The 18347-nt window shown below is 38.4% G+C and overlaps 1 protein-coding gene across 1 annotated transcript in view; it reads right to left on the reverse strand.

The window, feature by feature from the left end:
- LOC149157187 (putative receptor protein kinase ZmPK1) overlaps positions 1-11896 on the reverse strand; it is a 30193-nt gene extending 18297 nt beyond the window's left edge. The window contains exons 1-2 of the mRNA XM_089445011.1: positions 11679-11896; positions 196-332 (exon numbers count right to left, since the gene is read on the reverse strand). Of these exons, the coding sequence (XP_089301137.1) occupies positions 196-332; positions 11679-11896 (355 nt within the window). The remainder of the gene's footprint in view (positions 1-195; positions 333-11678) is intronic.
- Between the last annotated feature and the right edge of the window lie 6451 nt (positions 11897-18347).

Consider the following 18347-nt stretch of genomic DNA (forward strand, 5'->3'; position numbering starts at 1 on the left):
CTTAACTTGCGATGGAGGGTGGTTTCCTTACCACTCCCTTGCCACGTGTCGGGAGCCTATTGGAATCGCTTCTAAAATTCCAAAACCACTTACCATTTCTAAGCCGTGCGATCAACCAGTAACCGCTTGAGCTTGGTTTTCTGTCTCATGAGAGGAATGTAGGGGAACATCTTCCTCCAGAAATTTCGAACTTACCCTTTCCGCACAAGCTCGCCTTAGTACTTGCTACAAAGACTGCCATTGACTGTGGATAGAACCCTGTGGTGCAGTCCAAAAGGAAAGAGGACTGCTCAATTGACACTAGGGTGTTATTTGCCTGCATTACGCTCGTCCTGCAACCAGTTCCAAACCCGAGTACTGAGATCGAACTTGTTATAAACAACTTCATACCATGCCTTTCACTCGGGCCCATTGTTTAAAAATTTCTGTCTCCTGCCACCTGTTCTTCGCAAAGAGCTTTTACTCTACCCTGAGGCATCTCCTGCCACTTCATTTCAATTCTGCACTCTGAATTAATCACCCCTTGGTTGGCTAGAGTGTCCGCTAGCTTGTTGGCTTTTCGTCTAACATGGCTGAAACTAACAGTTCTTAGATTCAAGAGATGTTTTTTAATTCTTTGGTACACTTGTATTAGTCTCTAGTGTTTTGAGACCCTCTCCAGTGCTGCTTCGCAACTGATTCTTTTAACAGCTTTTATGGAGATCTCTGAGTCTGCTTCAATAACGCCATTTGAGCTATGATTTAGACTCAACAGTTCTAGACATTGTTCTAAAGCTATTAATTCAGCCATATTGTTTGTGGCTTTACCTAAGTGACAGTGGAATATGAAGATTATGATTCCTTCTTCCTCTCTTAACACCCCTCCATATCCAGCTATTCCAGGGTTGCCTTTTGAAGCACCATCAATATTGCATTTTAGATAACCTTTCAATGGAGGATGACAGAAATCCTTTTCCGTTTCCAAATTTCCTACTTTTCTACTGAGTCCATTGGGAATGATCTCTTGCATTTTCAGTTACCTGAGAGTTCTCATCTCGTTTTCTGTGGGAGGGTTCTTGGGGTAATTGCGAACAGAGGTGCTAACTGTCTCTTTAATCTACTTCAAGATAAGATCCAACAGGTGAAGAGGGACAATCTTTTCATCCTTGAAAATTATTTTATTCCGTTCTTTCCAAACATTCCAGATAATGAAGCTTGGCGTAAAAGCCCAGGCCAAGTTAAGGATCTCATTATCCGAAAAGTTCCTTCTCCATCTTTTTAGGTTATTAGTGATGCTTCCTTTATCTCTGTCTGTTCGTTGAAAAATGGTGGCAAAAGAATTCCAAATCCAATTGGTGTAGGTGCAACTGTTGAGAATATGCTCCATTGTTTCCTCTTGAGCTTCACATAGCTGACATCTAGAAGGCCCAATAACTCCCCTTTTTCTAATGTTGTCCCAAGTTAAGATTTTTTTGTGATGGACTAACCACATGAAAATCTTGATCTTCATCCATCCTTGGTGCCTCCAAAGTTGTTGCCCGGGATTCGTTGAATCACTGGAATCTAGGTTCAAGATGATTCTTTTTGCTTCCTTAAGATTAAAGGAGCCTTCTTTATTGAGGCCCCATCTTAACTGATCCTGCCCCTCTGTTACCAAGATTTTCCTTTGTTTTAGCTTAAGCATGAATGCCTTTGCTTTTATTTTTATGGGGCTGTCATCTCTACAGTCTATGCTTCTCCAGTTTCTCCACTTTCCAGAATTGTGAGGAAGAGTCCAGAAATCTTTAACTTTTGTTAATCCCTAGGAATCTGTTTCCGACTTGAGGCTCCTAAAGTCCTCTCTTGACAACGGTGGTTCTTGTTGCCATTTGTCCTCCCAAAAGAGAGCAAGATCTCCTGCTCTGATTTCCTAGAAACTGTTGTCTTGTACTAGTCTTCTATTTTCCCAAGCTTTATTCCAGATGTAAGAGCCCTTTATGTTTCCAGAAATTCTGATAAGATCATTTGTTTGCCATGAACTTGCATATTTTTCTTTCTAGCTTTTAGCCCATTGAGCTTCTGGTTCTTTAATCCATCTCCACCAAAGCTTGGCTCCTAAAACATTACTCAGAATTTCCTGATCATCTAAGCCTAGACCCCTGTGACTCTTGGGTTTACAGATTTTATCCCAAGAAACAAGGGCCCATTTCTTCCTTGTTTCTTCCTTGCCCCAAAGGAAGTCTCTCTGGATATCCCTGAATTGCTGTAAGACCCCTTTGGGAGCTGGGAGGGCTGATAAGAAGAAAACCGAGATAGACAGAAGAATGGCTTGTGTCAGAATCAACCCACCAGCCAGGTTCAATGGTCTGATAGTCCATTTTTTGACTTTGTCTTGCATCTTGTTGAGCATCGGTTCCCAAATACTTTTGTGCAAGGGTTTGGATGTAAGGGGAATTCCCAAATACTTCGAAGGGAGGGAATCCCTTTGAAAATCCAATATTCGAGAGATATTTCTCTGAATTGCAATGTTAGTATTTAAGAAAAATATTTTTGATTTGGAGAGATTTACTTCCATACCTGTAGCCAAGGCAAAGTCATTCAGGATTTGTTTGTACGCTGAAGCTTCTTTGACTGTAGGAATTCCATGTAGCATTGTATCATCCACAAATTGTTGATGAGTCATTGTCTGATCGTTCTCTGTTAATTGAAGGCCCTTAATCTTTCCCAAGACTTTAGCCTGATTAATGGACCTGCCCAATCCTTCCACCATTAGGATAAAGAGAAAGGGAGAGAGTGGGTCACCCTGCCTGAGTCCTCTAGAAGGAGTGAAGATTTCAGAGGGTGAGCCATTCACCAAAATAGAAAAGTTGGAAGAGGTAACCAGAGCCATCACCCATCTGATCTAGTTATGATCGAACCCAAAAGCAGAAAGGACCTTCTTGATATAGATCCAATTCACCTTGTCATAGGCTTTGGCAGTATCTAATTGCATGATCATACGAGCGTGTCTCTTGTTGGTTAGCGTGTGTACTACCTCGTGGGCTAGAATAATATTATTAAGGATTTGTCTACCTTCCACATAACCAGATTGTTCCCCTGAGATTAAAGAATGAAGAAGAGGTTTGAGTCTGCCAACCAAAACCTTGGATATAATCTTGTATATCACATTGCATAAAGCAATGGGTCTGTACTTGTCAGCAGTCACGGCTGAATCCTGTTTGGGGATCAGGGAGATGAAGGAGGTGTTGAGGGCTTTCAGAATAGTCCTGCTTCTTCTGGAATCCTCCACAACATTTAGAATATCCTGCTTGACAATGTTCCAGCAGGCCTTAAAAAAGTCTACATTGAAACCATCTGGACCTGGAGCTTTGCCATTCTGCATGTCTTTAATAACCTCACTGATTTCCTCTTTGGTTACTGGTTTATTTAGGTTAAAATTGTCCTCTCTTGACACCAACTTAGGGATATTTTTTGTAATTTCTTTGATGCATTGCTCCCTGTCTGAATTGTTTTCCTTAGTGATGCCTCTGAAATGCTGTACTAACACATCTTCGATATTTTTATGAGAGGTCTGGAGCTCCCCATTTTCATTCAATATCGAAGAGATTCTGTTGTGAGCTCTATTAGCCATGGTGGATCTATGAAAAAATTTAGTATTACGTTTGCCTCCTTTGAGCTATTGAATTCGAAACTTCTGTCTCCAAAAGATTTCCTCTTGTTTGCATAATTTCTCCCATTCTTGATGGTGTTCATCAACTTGCTGACTTTTGACTTTATCAAAACCATCTGTGATTAGTGCTTGATTGAGTTCCTGTAGTTTGGTTTCCATTGACTTTTTGTCCACAAAAATGTTGCCAAAATCCTTCTTGTTCCATTCTTTAAGTCTGAATTTCATATGCTAAAGTCTTTTGTGCAGGATGAACATATTAGTGCCCTGGATTTGCAAATCTTCGGCCCACCATTTTTCAATGTTGCTAATGAAATCTGGGTGGGAGAGCCAGATATTCTCAAACCTGAAGGGTCTATTCTTGGGAGAATCCAACCCCTTGATTTATAGTTGAATCGGCCAGTGATCCGAGCCTCCAAAGGGGAGCACTCTAGCAGTTATTTCTCTATTTGCTAGCATAAGCTCCTATGAGATAAAAACTCTGTCTAACTTGGAGGCGACCTGAGCCTCACCTCCTCTTTTGTTGTTCCAAGTAAAAAGGCCATTATGCGTTGTTGAGTCAACCAGATTCATATCCTTGGTGAAGGTTTGGAACAATTCAGAGTCTTTACTTAGCGATCTGGTTCCTCCTTTTTTTCGAAAGGGATTTAATCATGTTGAAATCACCTCCCAGGACCCAAGGTATTTCTTCATGTCTGCTTCTGAGCTCTGCTAAGGAGGTTAAGAGTCTGAGTTTCTCATCTATTCTTTGAGGACCATAAACATCTGTAACCAGGAAAGTATCCACGACTCCCACTGGTTGAATAATTACAGATAAATAGTCTCTTTATGCCTCCGCATCTAATATGCTGACTTTTTGGGGGTTCCATAGAGTGAGGATTCCTCCCGCTGTGTTATCTCCTTTCACTTCGAGAAACTCAAATCTATCAAGCCATTTACTATGGATTTGCTTTAATTTTTGAATGGAGCATTTTGTTTCCTGAATAAAGATTATATCTGGTGTTGCTAGTCTCATTTTATTACTTAGCATTCTTTGTTTTCTTTTACTACCTAGACCTCTGATATTCCAGGATATAAACTTCACAATTAAAGGTTTGTGAATGAGTAACTGGTTAGATCTTTCATCTTACCCGAATCTATCATTAGCTTTCCACACTCCATCAAGAGCTTATTTTGCTTCTTCTTGCCCCTTTTCTTTCCTGGATTTCTAGTTGCTAGTCCTGGAGTTGATTTCATAGTTTTCACACCTCTGTGCTCCTGCTTGTGAATATCTTTACCTTTATCCAACCCTATTTCTTGTGTTTTGCACAAAAATCACTGCTGTATTCTGGTGCATTCTTCTTGGGGTAGTGAATCAATTCCTCCCTTGGTTCCTTGCCTCAAGAGTCCTTCCAGATCTAGGTTTTCCTTGTCTAGAATTTCCTGTAATTCATGATCTTCCAGATCTATTTCGCTTTGGGTCATTTCCTGGTCCATCTCCATTTCTGTTTCACTCATAACAGTCTCATTCTGATAGCCCATATCATGAGATTGTTTATTGTTTTCTTCCTTTTCTTTTTCATTAGGATCTTCCTCCTGAGATTGATTTTCCTTCGTGTTTTTTTCATTCTCTTCCAGCACTTGAAACTTGTTCTGATTGACCTGCTGCCCCTCGTTCTGTTGTTGCTTTATCCCCCTTTTTCCCCCTTTTCTTCTACTTGCCACTTTCTGAAATATTTTTGTGTCCTTCATTGCATTGAGTTTCCCTTTATTGTCTGCTCTACTGAGAGGGAAATCTCTGAACAGATGTCCATGTTCATGGAATCTATGGCATCTGAATGGGATATGCTCGTAGTCCATTGTTTGCACCCACTCCTTATCAAAAACTTCTAGAATAACCTCATCCGGAAGAGCTTCTGATAGATCCATTTCCACACATATTCTTGCAAAGGAGGTATATTTCCCTCTTCTTGTGGCTTCAGAAGCTTTGAAAAAACGCCCTAGTTTATTTCCAATGGCTGCTAGCGATTCAATTTGCTAATAGTCAAGAGGTAGAGAATAAAGCCTTACCCATACAGGAACCGAAGTGAAGGTCTCCCGCTCTGGGATGAAGTTCATCATCCAAGGCCTCATATAGAGACCATCTGTTGCATAAAAGTAGGGTCCTCCTTCGAATATTCTGTCTTTATCTTAAATGTTTGAGAACACCACTGTGAAGAATCCCTTTGACCCAAGATGTAGATGAATGCTTCCTTTGGGTTTCCAGTGATACTTGATCCACGTTTGTAAAGCTTTTTCTGTGGGCCATAGTCCCATAAATTTACAGATAATAGCGTAGTTTCCCATGTGTTCCCTATGCGCCTGCAGAGTAGGATCATTTAATATTACTTTGGGAGTGATTTCTGCTTTAGGCTTGCAAGGTCCCTGTTGCTTTTGGACTCTTCCACCCTGATTTTTGTCTTCTTTCTCCTTGTCCTTTGTGCTACTATTTACCTTTGTCTTGGTCCCATCTGTTCCATTTTCTTTGTTCCTGTTTCTTTCCTCAGCCTAGCCTTCGCTATTTATCACCGGTGATTTACCTTTGTTGGATACCGCATCCTTGTAGGAGGGAGTCGAGCTCCCTCCTTTGCCACCCACCATTAGAAACAGTCTTTGCAATTCTCTAAACCCTCACTACTTGCTCCCACCTCCAATTTCTCATGTATTAATATAAATTAAATTTTTCAATTAACTACATAATTACTTTTCATGTTTATTTGATTAACCTAAAATTAAATTTTAAGAATAGAAAATAATATTATTTTCCACTAACAAAGTAAATAATAAACCCACAACGTACCCTACATTAATATGTTAAGGACAATTTAAATTTGATTTACAGGAAATTAAATTTTAAGAATATAACTTCTGTTTTTAAGCTGCCACTGAAAATTAGCCAGAAGTTAAAGCTATCTTTAGTGTTGTGGACGTTAAAATAATTTCTTTCTTTCTTTCTTCTTCCTATAGCCTACACCATTCTCAATAATGCCTGAGCTAGTCAACTTAACACCTAGATGGTGAACAAGGTCCTACCATACACATGAGTGAAAATAACAACCCTGACACACTTAGCTATGTTATTGAACACATGAATTGTAACGGGGTCCCACTATACACATCATATTAGAATAAACCAACAAACCAATACCACCACGTCCACCATACATGTAAGCAAAACGAAAAACGAAGTATTATATTATATAGATACACCTAATTCGAAAGCCATGTCTAAGGAAGCCAAAAATTCTGAAATAAAATTGAGAAGGTCAAGGGAGAAAAACATATTAGAAATGAAAGAAAATTGTAAACATCATACCAATGGTTTGCTCTAATTTTTATTCATATTTTGAAAATTTTATACGTTTGAATCCTGCGAATTACAGCCATGGCCTCCACGTCTTCCGAGAATGCTCCTAAAGAAGTATTTGTTATCGCCACTGAAGAAGTTGTTACAACAGCTCCTGAAACAAAGGCCGAAGAGCCCAAAGGCGCCAAGAACGCGAAGGCTCCCAAGGTGTTAGAGTCGGTCTTGAGCCCTCCATCAGCGATCAAAACTCTTTGCATTTGCATAGGTAGGTGTCTCATCAGTGTCAATTTTTGCATCCCATTAGGCATGCCATAACCCTGATGGAGGAGCTGGTGTGTTTTTACCCCTCTTGGCATTTCTGGATCAAGTCATTTCAGTCATTAAACTCTTTCAAGCTTGTCTTGTCTTGTCTTGAGGTCAAATTCCTAGGTCTAGGGTTTTGTTCAAGTATGTTTAAAGGGTCATGTTTCTGAAGGTCAATAAGTGCTCAGCAAGCCAGAGGGATGATTGTAAAGATGTTTCTTCAAATTTTTTTTATCTTGTACAGTTAATTTTCACCTTGGATTTAAAGACTCTCTTTTTAAAGCCAAGGTCATTTTTCAAATTTTTGTAAAAAGTGATGAAATTTTAAAAGACTTCAGTGGACAGCATGTAACCCTGGTCCCCTTGCCAAGATCCCTCAGATGATCTCCCTGCAAAAAGAATCAAGTCAAAGCACTAAATGAGTCAATTTCAGGACAAAGGAAACCAAAAAGTCAGTTTTATAAAGTGTCAAAGAGAAACATTAGAAAGTGGGTTTGAGCATGAAATTTATTCAAATGAAACTTATAAAGACCCAATCTCCCTCCTTTTACTCTCATTGTGCATCCAAGACACTTGCAAGAGAGTTTGGGCGAGTGATTGAGTGAAAGGAGTGAAAGTTGAGCGAATTCGGGCGTTTGACAGGCGCGCGACCCGTCAGAGGGGTTCCCGCAGTTCAGTTTTTCAACGGGCGCGACCCGTCAGGCCCGCGCGACCCGTTGGGTGAGGCGCGCGACCCGTAAGCGACCTCCCCTCCAAACTCATTGCAAATTCGTTCAAGCACCCTCCAAATCATCAAATTGCTTGAGGTAGGTTCTCCAAACTTGGAAATGATCGCTGGTTATCTTTGAAGGACATCATGAATGTGTTTTTAATGATCAAATTGTGCAAGAGAAAATGATCCATATGGCTGTATATTAAATTTGTAAAAATTTGCTAGGGTTTATTACTGTTTCAATGGTTTTTTCCCTTGTAATCATTTTTCCTCATTCCCATTTCATTTTCCCTATATGTCCATGTAAATTTCCCTTTTAAGTTGTGAAGAAAACAAACCCTACCCCTCTCCCTAAACATTAAAAAAAATACAAACCCTAACCCTACCCCTCATAATACCCATGTAAACACATGTATTTAATGATGCATATGCAGTGATGTTTGCAGTGTTTTTCCCTAAATTCCCTGTTGTATACATGTATTCCCATTTTCCTTGTAAAAATGTCCCTCCCCTAACATTTCCCTCATGTTCCTTGTCCCCTTGAAACAACATATAAATCAGCACTTTTAAAGGCAGAAACAACAGTACATTTTGTCCACTTTGCTCCTTAAACAATGTCAAAAACCGAAATTTATGAGCAAAGTGATGACCAGTCATCAGCTTCAGAGATTGAGGTACAGAGGAGGCCTCATAAGGGTGGAAAGGGTGGTCATCATAGGCGAGAGGAGCCCACCTCTTTAGTAGAGTTACAGGCTTGTCCTATGGCAGTCACATGTTTCCAGTATATGTCTTGCTATGAGTTTTGTGAGAGGATCTCTCGGATTCAGCACCACAGAGAGTTGGCTCGCCTATTTGTTTTACACTTGCATGATGGACATGTCAACCTTGCAGGGGTAGACTTTACATTGACACCCGAGGTGATCTCACATGCCACAGGGATACCTAATGTTGGGGAGGTGTGGAATAAGCGCAAGGTGCTGGATAGTGTTCACTTTGAGCCTTTTGTCCGGCCACCATTCATGAGACATTTGGCGGGTGCGTTTCCATTCAGGTTTCTCAGGAGCGAGTATGCTCCCATGATGAGGCTCATCATGCACTATTTTACCTATGAGGGCAGATTTTCACAGGTATATTCATATCATATTCGCCTCTTGACGCACTTCACCCGAGTGAGGATGATGAACATCCCTGTTTTCTTCTATCAGAACATTCAGAGGATGGTGCCCATGTTGCAGAGGAAGAGCCTGGCACAACAGTATAGGAGCCTGTACCATTATGGTTTGATTCAACTTGTAGTATTGCATCAGTTGGCTCAGCAGGGCATCTCATGGGAGGAGTTCATCTCTCGTGAGTTTTTCACAACACCACCCTCGCCACATCCTGAGGTTGTTCACGAGGAGGGAGGACCATCACAGCAACATGACATCCCTGTCACTAGACATGTCAGCTCCTCACCTTTGGTTACCTATCAGAAAGGCCCGAGGGCCTTGTTTGCAGCAGCTCGACGAGTACTATCTCCACAGCAGGTGGAAGGGGTCTCGCCTTCATCATCAGCTCAACGAGTGTTATCTCCACATCAGGTGGAAGGGGCCTCGCTCTCTTCACCAACACAGGTACCAGGGAGGGGCAAACAACCCATGATTGATGAGGGGCCATTAGGAGTTCCAGATATTGAGCTTGTGGATCTTGAGGCCAGTTCTCCTAGCCGAGAGGCAAAGGAGATCATTCAGCATCTCAGAGCTGAAAATGATGCCTTGCAGAGGAGGTTAGAGGGTGCACAATGGACCATCACATACCTGGAGCAGCGCAACAAACAGTTGGAAGATGAGCAAGCACTTGATGAGCTGTGGAGGATTCGTAGTGACCGAATCTTGAACCGAAGAAGACCCGGTGATCCATTGCCCGCTGACCGAGAGTCCATGCTCATCCGGGTAAATGCACACTTGGAGAGGCTGTTGGCTAAGGCCAACCAAGAGAAGAAATTGCTGAGGAACATGAAAAACCATTACTGGGCAAGAATGCATGTGTGCAAGGCAAAGATGAAGATGTTTCAAAGGCGGTTGACCGAGGCACTAAAACGGAGAAAGAGGCCCAATCCCCTCCGTATCTTGGCTGAGGCCTCACTCAAGGATCAAGGCACTAAATAGCCTATCCACAGCACAAATCCCAAGAAATTTTGAGAATTTTGGGTGAATTTTGGCATTTTTTGGCAATTTGCAGGTTTTTCCCATTAACGGGTCTCACCCCCCGCGCGACCCTTCATCATGGCAACTCCATTTGACAAAAACTCAGAATTTCCAGATTTGTCATGCAAAGTTACACATTCTCATGGATGGACTTGAGATTTGGTGAAGTTTTGGGCCTCCAGAAAGTCAAAAAACTAGTAAAAAATGACTTTCTACCACTTTTTTGAATTGCAGAAAGCAGCCTTGGGATATTTGATTTTTGACAGGGAAAATGAACTCCAAATTCAAAAATTCCAGTTGGGTTGGAAAGTAGACTCACAGAACTTTCCAACAAGCCTACTCTTGCCCAATTTGGACACCTGCAAGTGCCCCAAAAGTGGCTCCAAAGGCGCGCGACCCGTCAGGCAGGGGCGCGCGACCCGTCAGGCAGGGGCGCGTGACCCGTCAGGCAGGGGCGCGCGACCCGTCAGGCAGATTTTTCCAAAATGCACTGTACAGCTCAGAAAAGCGCAGTTTGACTCAGTTTGACTTTTTGGGGTGAATTATGATTCTCTTTGATGTAATTATTGTACTTTTATGATACTTTTACTCTTATGTACCTCTTCTAGAAGATTCATTCATGAAAAGGGTGAAAATTAAATGAATGAATTGGTTTCCAAGTTTATAGAGGCAAGTTGTTTTGACTGCCTAATTTGTAGTGCTTAGTTTAGAAGTGGTTGAAACAACTCTTAGGATAGTGAGCTCGACCCATGGAGGCAGGGAAAGAGGTTAGATCATCTATATTATGTACTTTCTTGCTCATTTTCATGGTTGGACTCTTGAGGGATAAGCTATCATTGTATTATTCACTGTATCTCTGCAATTTTTGGCTAAGGAAGACCAGGGTTTTGCCGTCCTCTTTGGGATTCTTGTGGACTCATGTGTTGATGGTGTGTTTCTCAATGTACTTGTAAGCTTGTTATGTGACTCATTTCCTTTCTTTTACTTCTGCACATTAAACAAATGAAGTGTTAAAGTAAGAATTCATGCCTGCCATGCTCTGCTTTTAAGTTTGTTTAATTTCAATGTTTTCTACTATCTAAAGAGAATTCAAAGTTATTGTTTGCTCTCTTTAGCTCTTCACCTTTCATTCCTGACCATCCACTTCAATCAAAGGCATCAACACTGTCTCCTACCTCGCCCCAAAGAACCCCCTGCAGAAACTGTGTCCAATCCCCGCACCCAAAATTGCTATCCCCTCAATTTGCCACCAAAAACCCAAAAAACCCCAAATCAACCCTTTCGATCAGTTTACTAGCCTAATATCAGTGTTACTTTATTGGTCATCTCATCTATTGAAGATTTTACTGAGATAGACCGGAGAGAGCCTTCTCCTGCCCCGTAGGGCTAGCTACGAGGCTAAATGGTTTGATGTTGCCTTGAGGTTTACCTTTCTCAGCCTGAGGTGAAATTTCAAGCGCTAACACAAGGCACAAAAGCCCCAAGGCTCCCAAGGGCTCCAAGCCTGCCCCGACACATCCTACATACTTCCAGGCGATCAGAGAGGCAATCTCTGCCGTGAAGGAGAAGGGCGGTTCAATTCCCAGGGCTATCACTAAATACACGGAGGAGAAGAACAAGCCAGTTTTGGCCCAAAACTGCAAGAAGGTGTTCGTCGTACAGATAAAAGAAGGTTGTTTTGGCTTCCCACTAAGGCTCGAAAGAAGCTCGTCATGGATGCGAGCTTGAATGTTCTTGTTCTTCATTTCGTCAAATTGCAATTCAAGAGAAAGTGTTTTTCATCTTCGACTCTCTTAGTATCGCAAAGGAGGCAAATTCTTTCGTCTCGTCCCAAGGTGTTTTGGGAATAGACCAACGTTTGGTTTCACTTTGAAGCTTGTGGGAATTAGTTATAATCTTTGCAATGTTCATTTTCTTCTTAGCACTAATAGATATAAATGTAATTCTAGTTAGCAAGAGTGGGGTTGATCACCTCCTTATAATACCTTAGCTTCATTTTCCCGTCTAACTCGTTATCACTCCACAACTTATCCTTAAATTTGGAAATAATGGTGTTTTTAATATTATCCTTATTCTCCAAGATGATCTCTTATCACTCCACAACTTATCCTTAAATTTGGAAATAATGGTGTTTTTAATATTATCCTTATTCTCCAAGATGATCTCTTTCTTTATCCCCCAATGGTCATGCCAGGACTAGAGTTAGAAGCAATTTTGGGGAGCCTCTTGGCTTCCATGTTGCACAACTTCTTCTTATGCATCAAATACCTAAACATAGCCATGCTTTCAATGGGGGAAAGGCTACCTTCAATCAAGAGAATAGGGTAGGGAGTATTACGTTTAATATTGAGGTTATATGTTATAAATTGTTTTTGGATCATTTCAATCTTTCTCTATGAATCTCTAAATATATTGTAGCTCCACACCTCCAATCCATATAAAATAATAGGGGTGACAAGAGTCTCGAAGAGGAACTTTTTTTACTCCAAACACAAAGATCAGTGGACTTACAATTATTTTCAAGCTCATAGTAAACTATCCAACCTCCTATAATCCTTTTCTCAATACTATAGTTGCAGTTGAGCTAATGGTGAATGTTAATACCTAAATATTTGTATGAAGAAACCTTCTCTAAGTAATTGTTATCATAAATGAAATTATCATAGTTGATCTTTTTGGATTTAATTATCATGACTTTAGTCTTGTTAGTATTAATAGTCATACCTGCCTTGGAGCAGTAATCATGGAGGGTTTTAAGCTACTTGTCAAGATCATCAGGGCTTCTGGCAAGAAGAATGATATCGTCAGCATAAAGGAGAAGAGTAATGACTATACCAATGAGCTTGTGTCATTCATAACTAGTGGCTTCTAAGCACTATTCGAGCTTGTCAATGTAAATGCCAAAAATGGTAGGGGATAGGGGACATCCTTGCTCTACATCGATGTTGTATTTAATCTCTGTAGACCAACCCTCAGTGGTCTTAAGCTTGGAATGACGTTCTTGTATAACCTAGTAACAACAACCCTTAACTTGAGAGGAACCATTATCTCATCGAGTCTTTGCCATAACTTCTCCCAAGGGACAGTGTCAAAAGGTTTTCTAAAGTCAACAAACAACATAAGAGATCAATTTTACTGTTGCAGCATTCCTCGACAACGGTCCTAAGAGTGACAAGGTGGTCAATAGTCTAGCTTTCCCTTTGACTCTTTTACCATGGATTTCAAACTAGGTGTTAATATTCTTTTCCAAAATGATCCCATGCAATTTGGCTAAAATGTGGCTTATCATGATTGTCCTATAGTTAGAGGAAACATTTTTATCCCCACTTTTAAATATAGGCACAATAAGGCTTTGTGTCCACAACTTAGGGAAGTCGTGCTTTACTACCAAATTGAGGAGATTGTGTAGGAGTGGGATGAGGATGGACCTTCCCATTTTGATAATATCAGCTTGGTGACCTTTAATATCCCTAGCTTTCCCATTACTGAGCTTCTTAATCTCGAACTCCACATCTTCCAAAGAAAAGGTATCTTCCTCTATAGGAGTGTTTCTGAAGTTTCCCATGATGTCCGGGGAGTCATAAAGTTTTTTACGATTCTCTTTCGTTTTACAGACAAGAATATTCCTCCAAAACTTTCTAGTCTCAATTTTAGAGAGGTTAAGAAGATGATCTTGCCTCTTATTTATATGGTACCTTTTCTTCCTTTTGATAAGAGCTTTTTACACATTGATTTGTTCACACTTTCTAGTTTTGTTAAGAGCATCTCTAATCGCTTTCCTATTAGACTTACAATCATTATCATACCACAGGTTGGAAGTTCTATTGTTATTTTTATACGATATCTCCATAGAGAATTTGTTAATGGTAGTGGAAAGGATAGTAGTAAAATTTTGGTAGATGTGATCAATGTTATCATTATATGTTAAGAAACCTAATTCCCTTGTTAAATATTTTAAGAAGATATCCTTTTTGCTTTTGTCAAAGAAAATGTGTCTTTGGTTCTCACCTTTTTTTGCGTGTGTTTGGTGTACATATCAAGGTTAATGGTTAAGGATAGAGGTGTATGGTTAGATTCAGACCGATGGTCATTTAGGAGGTTAAAACTAACAATACAATTTAAAACCTGGGTATTAGATATCACATGGTCCACAACACTCCTACTGCACCCATGAATACAAGTCACCTAGCCAGAGGTAGGCCACTTATTAATCCCATTACAAATAATCAGGTCTTGGGAACTGCAAAGCTTGATTAGCTTAGTACCAAATAGGTTCTCGGTAGTGTCTTTAAAATTTCTTTTGAATTTACTAGCTAAGTCATAATCCTCATCAAGCCATAGGGGGTTAGGGTTAGAGTTATTACTTAATATAGTGGCTTGGTTAGTAGCAGTTTGAGCATTGAAGTCCCCAAGCAAAAGGATGTTGCCTTCATTCCTTAGACTGTGGATATCTCGTTCCAAGGTAATGAAGGGACAATTCTTATCTAGGTTGTTCTTCTTATAGGAGGTAGAGTTGCTAGTAGCAAAGTTAGATGTTGCAAGAAAAATCCCATTGGTATTAGAGTTAGAGATTTTGATCCAAACGTACTGATTGAGGGGGTTAATATTATGAAGCCAAATGTGGGAAGCAATGCTATTTTTATATAACATGCTATACCACCAATGCCTTTGCAAGAGGATTTCCTATTCCAAGTAGACCAAAGAATGAATCCATCAATGTGGGGGACCCTAGATTCATCATACTCCCAGGTTCAACTAAGAGAATAAGATCAATATCACTCGACATCCAACTTAACATAGGACGTTTGCACCATGGAAAACCACAATATTTCCAGAAGAGGATATGAAGTGTTTCTAATTCCTATTTATCACTTTTATTTTGGACTCTATCTCTAATAATAGCTTTCCTATTTATAATGGTTACCCATTAGCCTTCTTTTTTGCCTCTTTTACCTTTTGAACCTCTTTCCTTAGTTTAACTTGGTCTTATGGAATAAGATCCCCATTTATAAAGATTTCAACCCTTTTAGACTTGGAGATATACCAAGTATACCTAATTTGTGGTCATTGCAACTGACCTTAACCTGGATTAGTCTATGCTAATGCTAAAAAATCTTTCCCACCCTTTGTACTTCAGTTAGATGAGTTGTTTGAACATGTGAGTGAGTTTTCAATTCTTTTAAATTCAAATCAAATTTTGATAAAAATTGATATGTTAAAAATTACAAAAATCAAAAGAGTTGTGGATTTAAAAACTATATAATTTTTTGAAATAAAATAAATATTAATAAAAAGAAAAAGATATTTTTAAATTTTAAATATTTTAAAAATTTATTTGGAGAAAAATAAAAATATATACATAAAATGAGAAAAAAATATTCATATTTTATTTTTACAACAAATCAATAAGTTTTGAATTTTTTTAGATTCTTATACATATATATTTTAATAATTATTTATGTGTTATTTAATTATTTATTATTTAATTTAATTTTTATAATATTATTTGATAAAATGTATTTATTTGAATTTAAAATTACAAAATTAATATATTTTTTAAGATTTATAAAAAGAATAAATAAATGATATTTTAATATCCATAAGATTAAAAATAGTATATAGCACTAGTGTAAAAATTATATTTGGGATTTGAAATCAGATAAATGAAATAACATCCCATTGTGTTAAGATGTCACCTTGAAATAACATCTCATTGTGTCGAGATGTCACCCCTCATATAGGTTGAAGTGTTTAATCTCACTCATAGTGATACCCCAAAAGCATACATAGAGGCCAATATCTCTTGGAGAGCCAGAATTCTTATTCCTCAGTTAAGGACTAATTCTCATAACTCTGTTGTGAAACAGGGCGCTCGAAAAGGCCAAAGGAAGTGTGGGAGGAAAGAGTATGCATTTTTTGTTCTTTAGGAAAAGTGGAAATAGAAAAACATTTTATTTTAGAATGTGAGGCCTTCAAAGACAACAAGGAAAGTTATGCAGATACGCTAGCTGTTGGGATAATCTATTTAGCGAGGGGTTTTAGCAGCTGGGAGCATTTATTTTGAAGCTTCACAAAAGGCCAAAGGAAGTGTGGGAGGAAAGAGTATGCATTAAAGTTATGCAAATATGCTAGCTCTTGGGATAATCTATTTAGCGAGGGGTTTGTCGAGAAGCTGGGAGCATTTATTTTGAAGTTTCACAAAAGGCCAAAGGAAGTGTGGGAGGAAAGAGTATGCATTTTTTGTTCTTCCGAAAAAGTGGAAACAGAAAAACATTTCATTTTAGAATGTGAGGCCTTCAAAGACAACAAAGAAAGTTATGTAGATACGCTCGCAGATAGCGCTTGGGATAATCTATTTAGCGAGGGGTTTGTCGAGAAGCTGGGAGCATTTAAGCTTCACAGAAAAAGGGCCGAATACATCAAGTAATGAAGAAGTAATCTGTCTCATAAGCTATCTTTAGCCTCGTGGACGTTAAAATAATTTCTTTCTTTCTTCTTGTAAAAATAAATAAAAAATTCTATTTTATTTTCGTGAGGAATTGATAAGTTATAAATTTGAAATATATATATATATTATTATTTTTAAATATTATTTGTTATTTAATTTTTGTATTATTATTTTTTAATTTTTTAATTTTATTTTTGTAAATTTACTTGATAAAAAGGTGTATAACACCTGAAATGCAAAATGCAATCACTTAGGGGGTGACAGAAAATACAATATTATTATTCCCTAGAGCAGCAGGGTAATAATTTATTCAAAAACTATTGATGTTGATATTAATTTTAAATTTACCAAAAATTAACTGATCTTATCTAAGGTTTACTTTTGAAATTTTTTTAATTTTAATTTAATTTTTTTTTTTTAAATCTATTTTTCTACATTTTGATTGGTTAGAGTCTTATTTTGTAATGATAATATGTACTTTGACAAATTAATGGCAATGTACAGAAAATCTTAATTGATTACAAAAATCTGACATACTTCTTCGACTCAATTAAAACCCATGGTACTTACTGCATGAGAAAACTAATTGTTTTTATTTATTGACAACATCACAATTTTTTTCCTGTACAATTGATAGATAAAGTTGATGTACTCTGCAATAACTCCCCATAACTATGTTGTAACCACCCACCGCGTCTTGGCATGGTTGTACACCTGACGCAAATGCCATGTCCTCTTGAAAGAAAATAAATAATATATTTCGGGCAATCTTCAATGCATAGCACTCATGGGAGGACCTATCAAATTACATAATGTTTAAAAGATTATTCATATGCCACGTCCTCCTGAAAAAAATAAATAATATATTTCGGACAATCTTCAATGCATAACACTCATGGCATGACATATCAAATTACATAATGTTAAAAAGATTATTCATCATATATGGAATCACTGCCATTGCAACATCAATGCATATAATAAAATCCAAGCTCATAAAAAATCCCAAAGCACATGCAAATTCTTGATTTTATTAGTAGGAAATTTTAATCAATGGAATGGCTTTAAAGTACAATGGGACATCGTTGAATATGCATGCCATATAGCAAACAACCATACATACTTTGCAGGAGCGAATAGAATGGCTTTAATGCACAATGGGACATCGTTGAATATGCATGCCATATAGCAAACAACCATACATACTTTGCAGGAGCGAATAGAATGGCTTTAATGCACAATGGGACATCGACCAATATATATGCCATATACCACACAACCATACATACTTTGCAGGAGCGAACAAACTAGAAGTTTGGACCATTCAATGCTTCAACAACGTTCTAGAGAGCTACGGAAAAAAAAAAATTGCTTTAGTCACTTCTCCAAAAAATACTACTAATTTGGTGGTTGCTTCCATGCTAACTTATTCTCTCTTTATTTATTGCTTTCCAACTTCCACAATATCTTATCGCTAAAATAACTTCGTGGCTATTTATATTTTAAATCTCGATATTGTGTGTAATTTGGCAGAATATTCCAATCCATACCACGTCTTTTCACAATTTCCAAGTGTTTATTCCAATCCATACCACGTCTTTTCACAATTTCCAAGTGTTTGTTGTTTTTATTTTCAGTGTTTACTATGAGAGGTAATTTAATTTAATTTTATCCACTTTAATTGACATTGTGTGTAATTTGGCCCAATATTCCAATCCCATACCACGTCTTTTCACAATTTCCAAGTG

This window comes from Pinus tabuliformis, chromosome 9 (assembly GCF_031772625.1).
Source record: "Pinus tabuliformis cultivar Carrire ecotype Pingquan chromosome 9, CPIR1, whole genome shotgun sequence".
NCBI classification, from domain to species: domain Eukaryota; kingdom Viridiplantae; phylum Streptophyta; class Pinopsida; order Pinales; family Pinaceae; genus Pinus; species Pinus tabuliformis.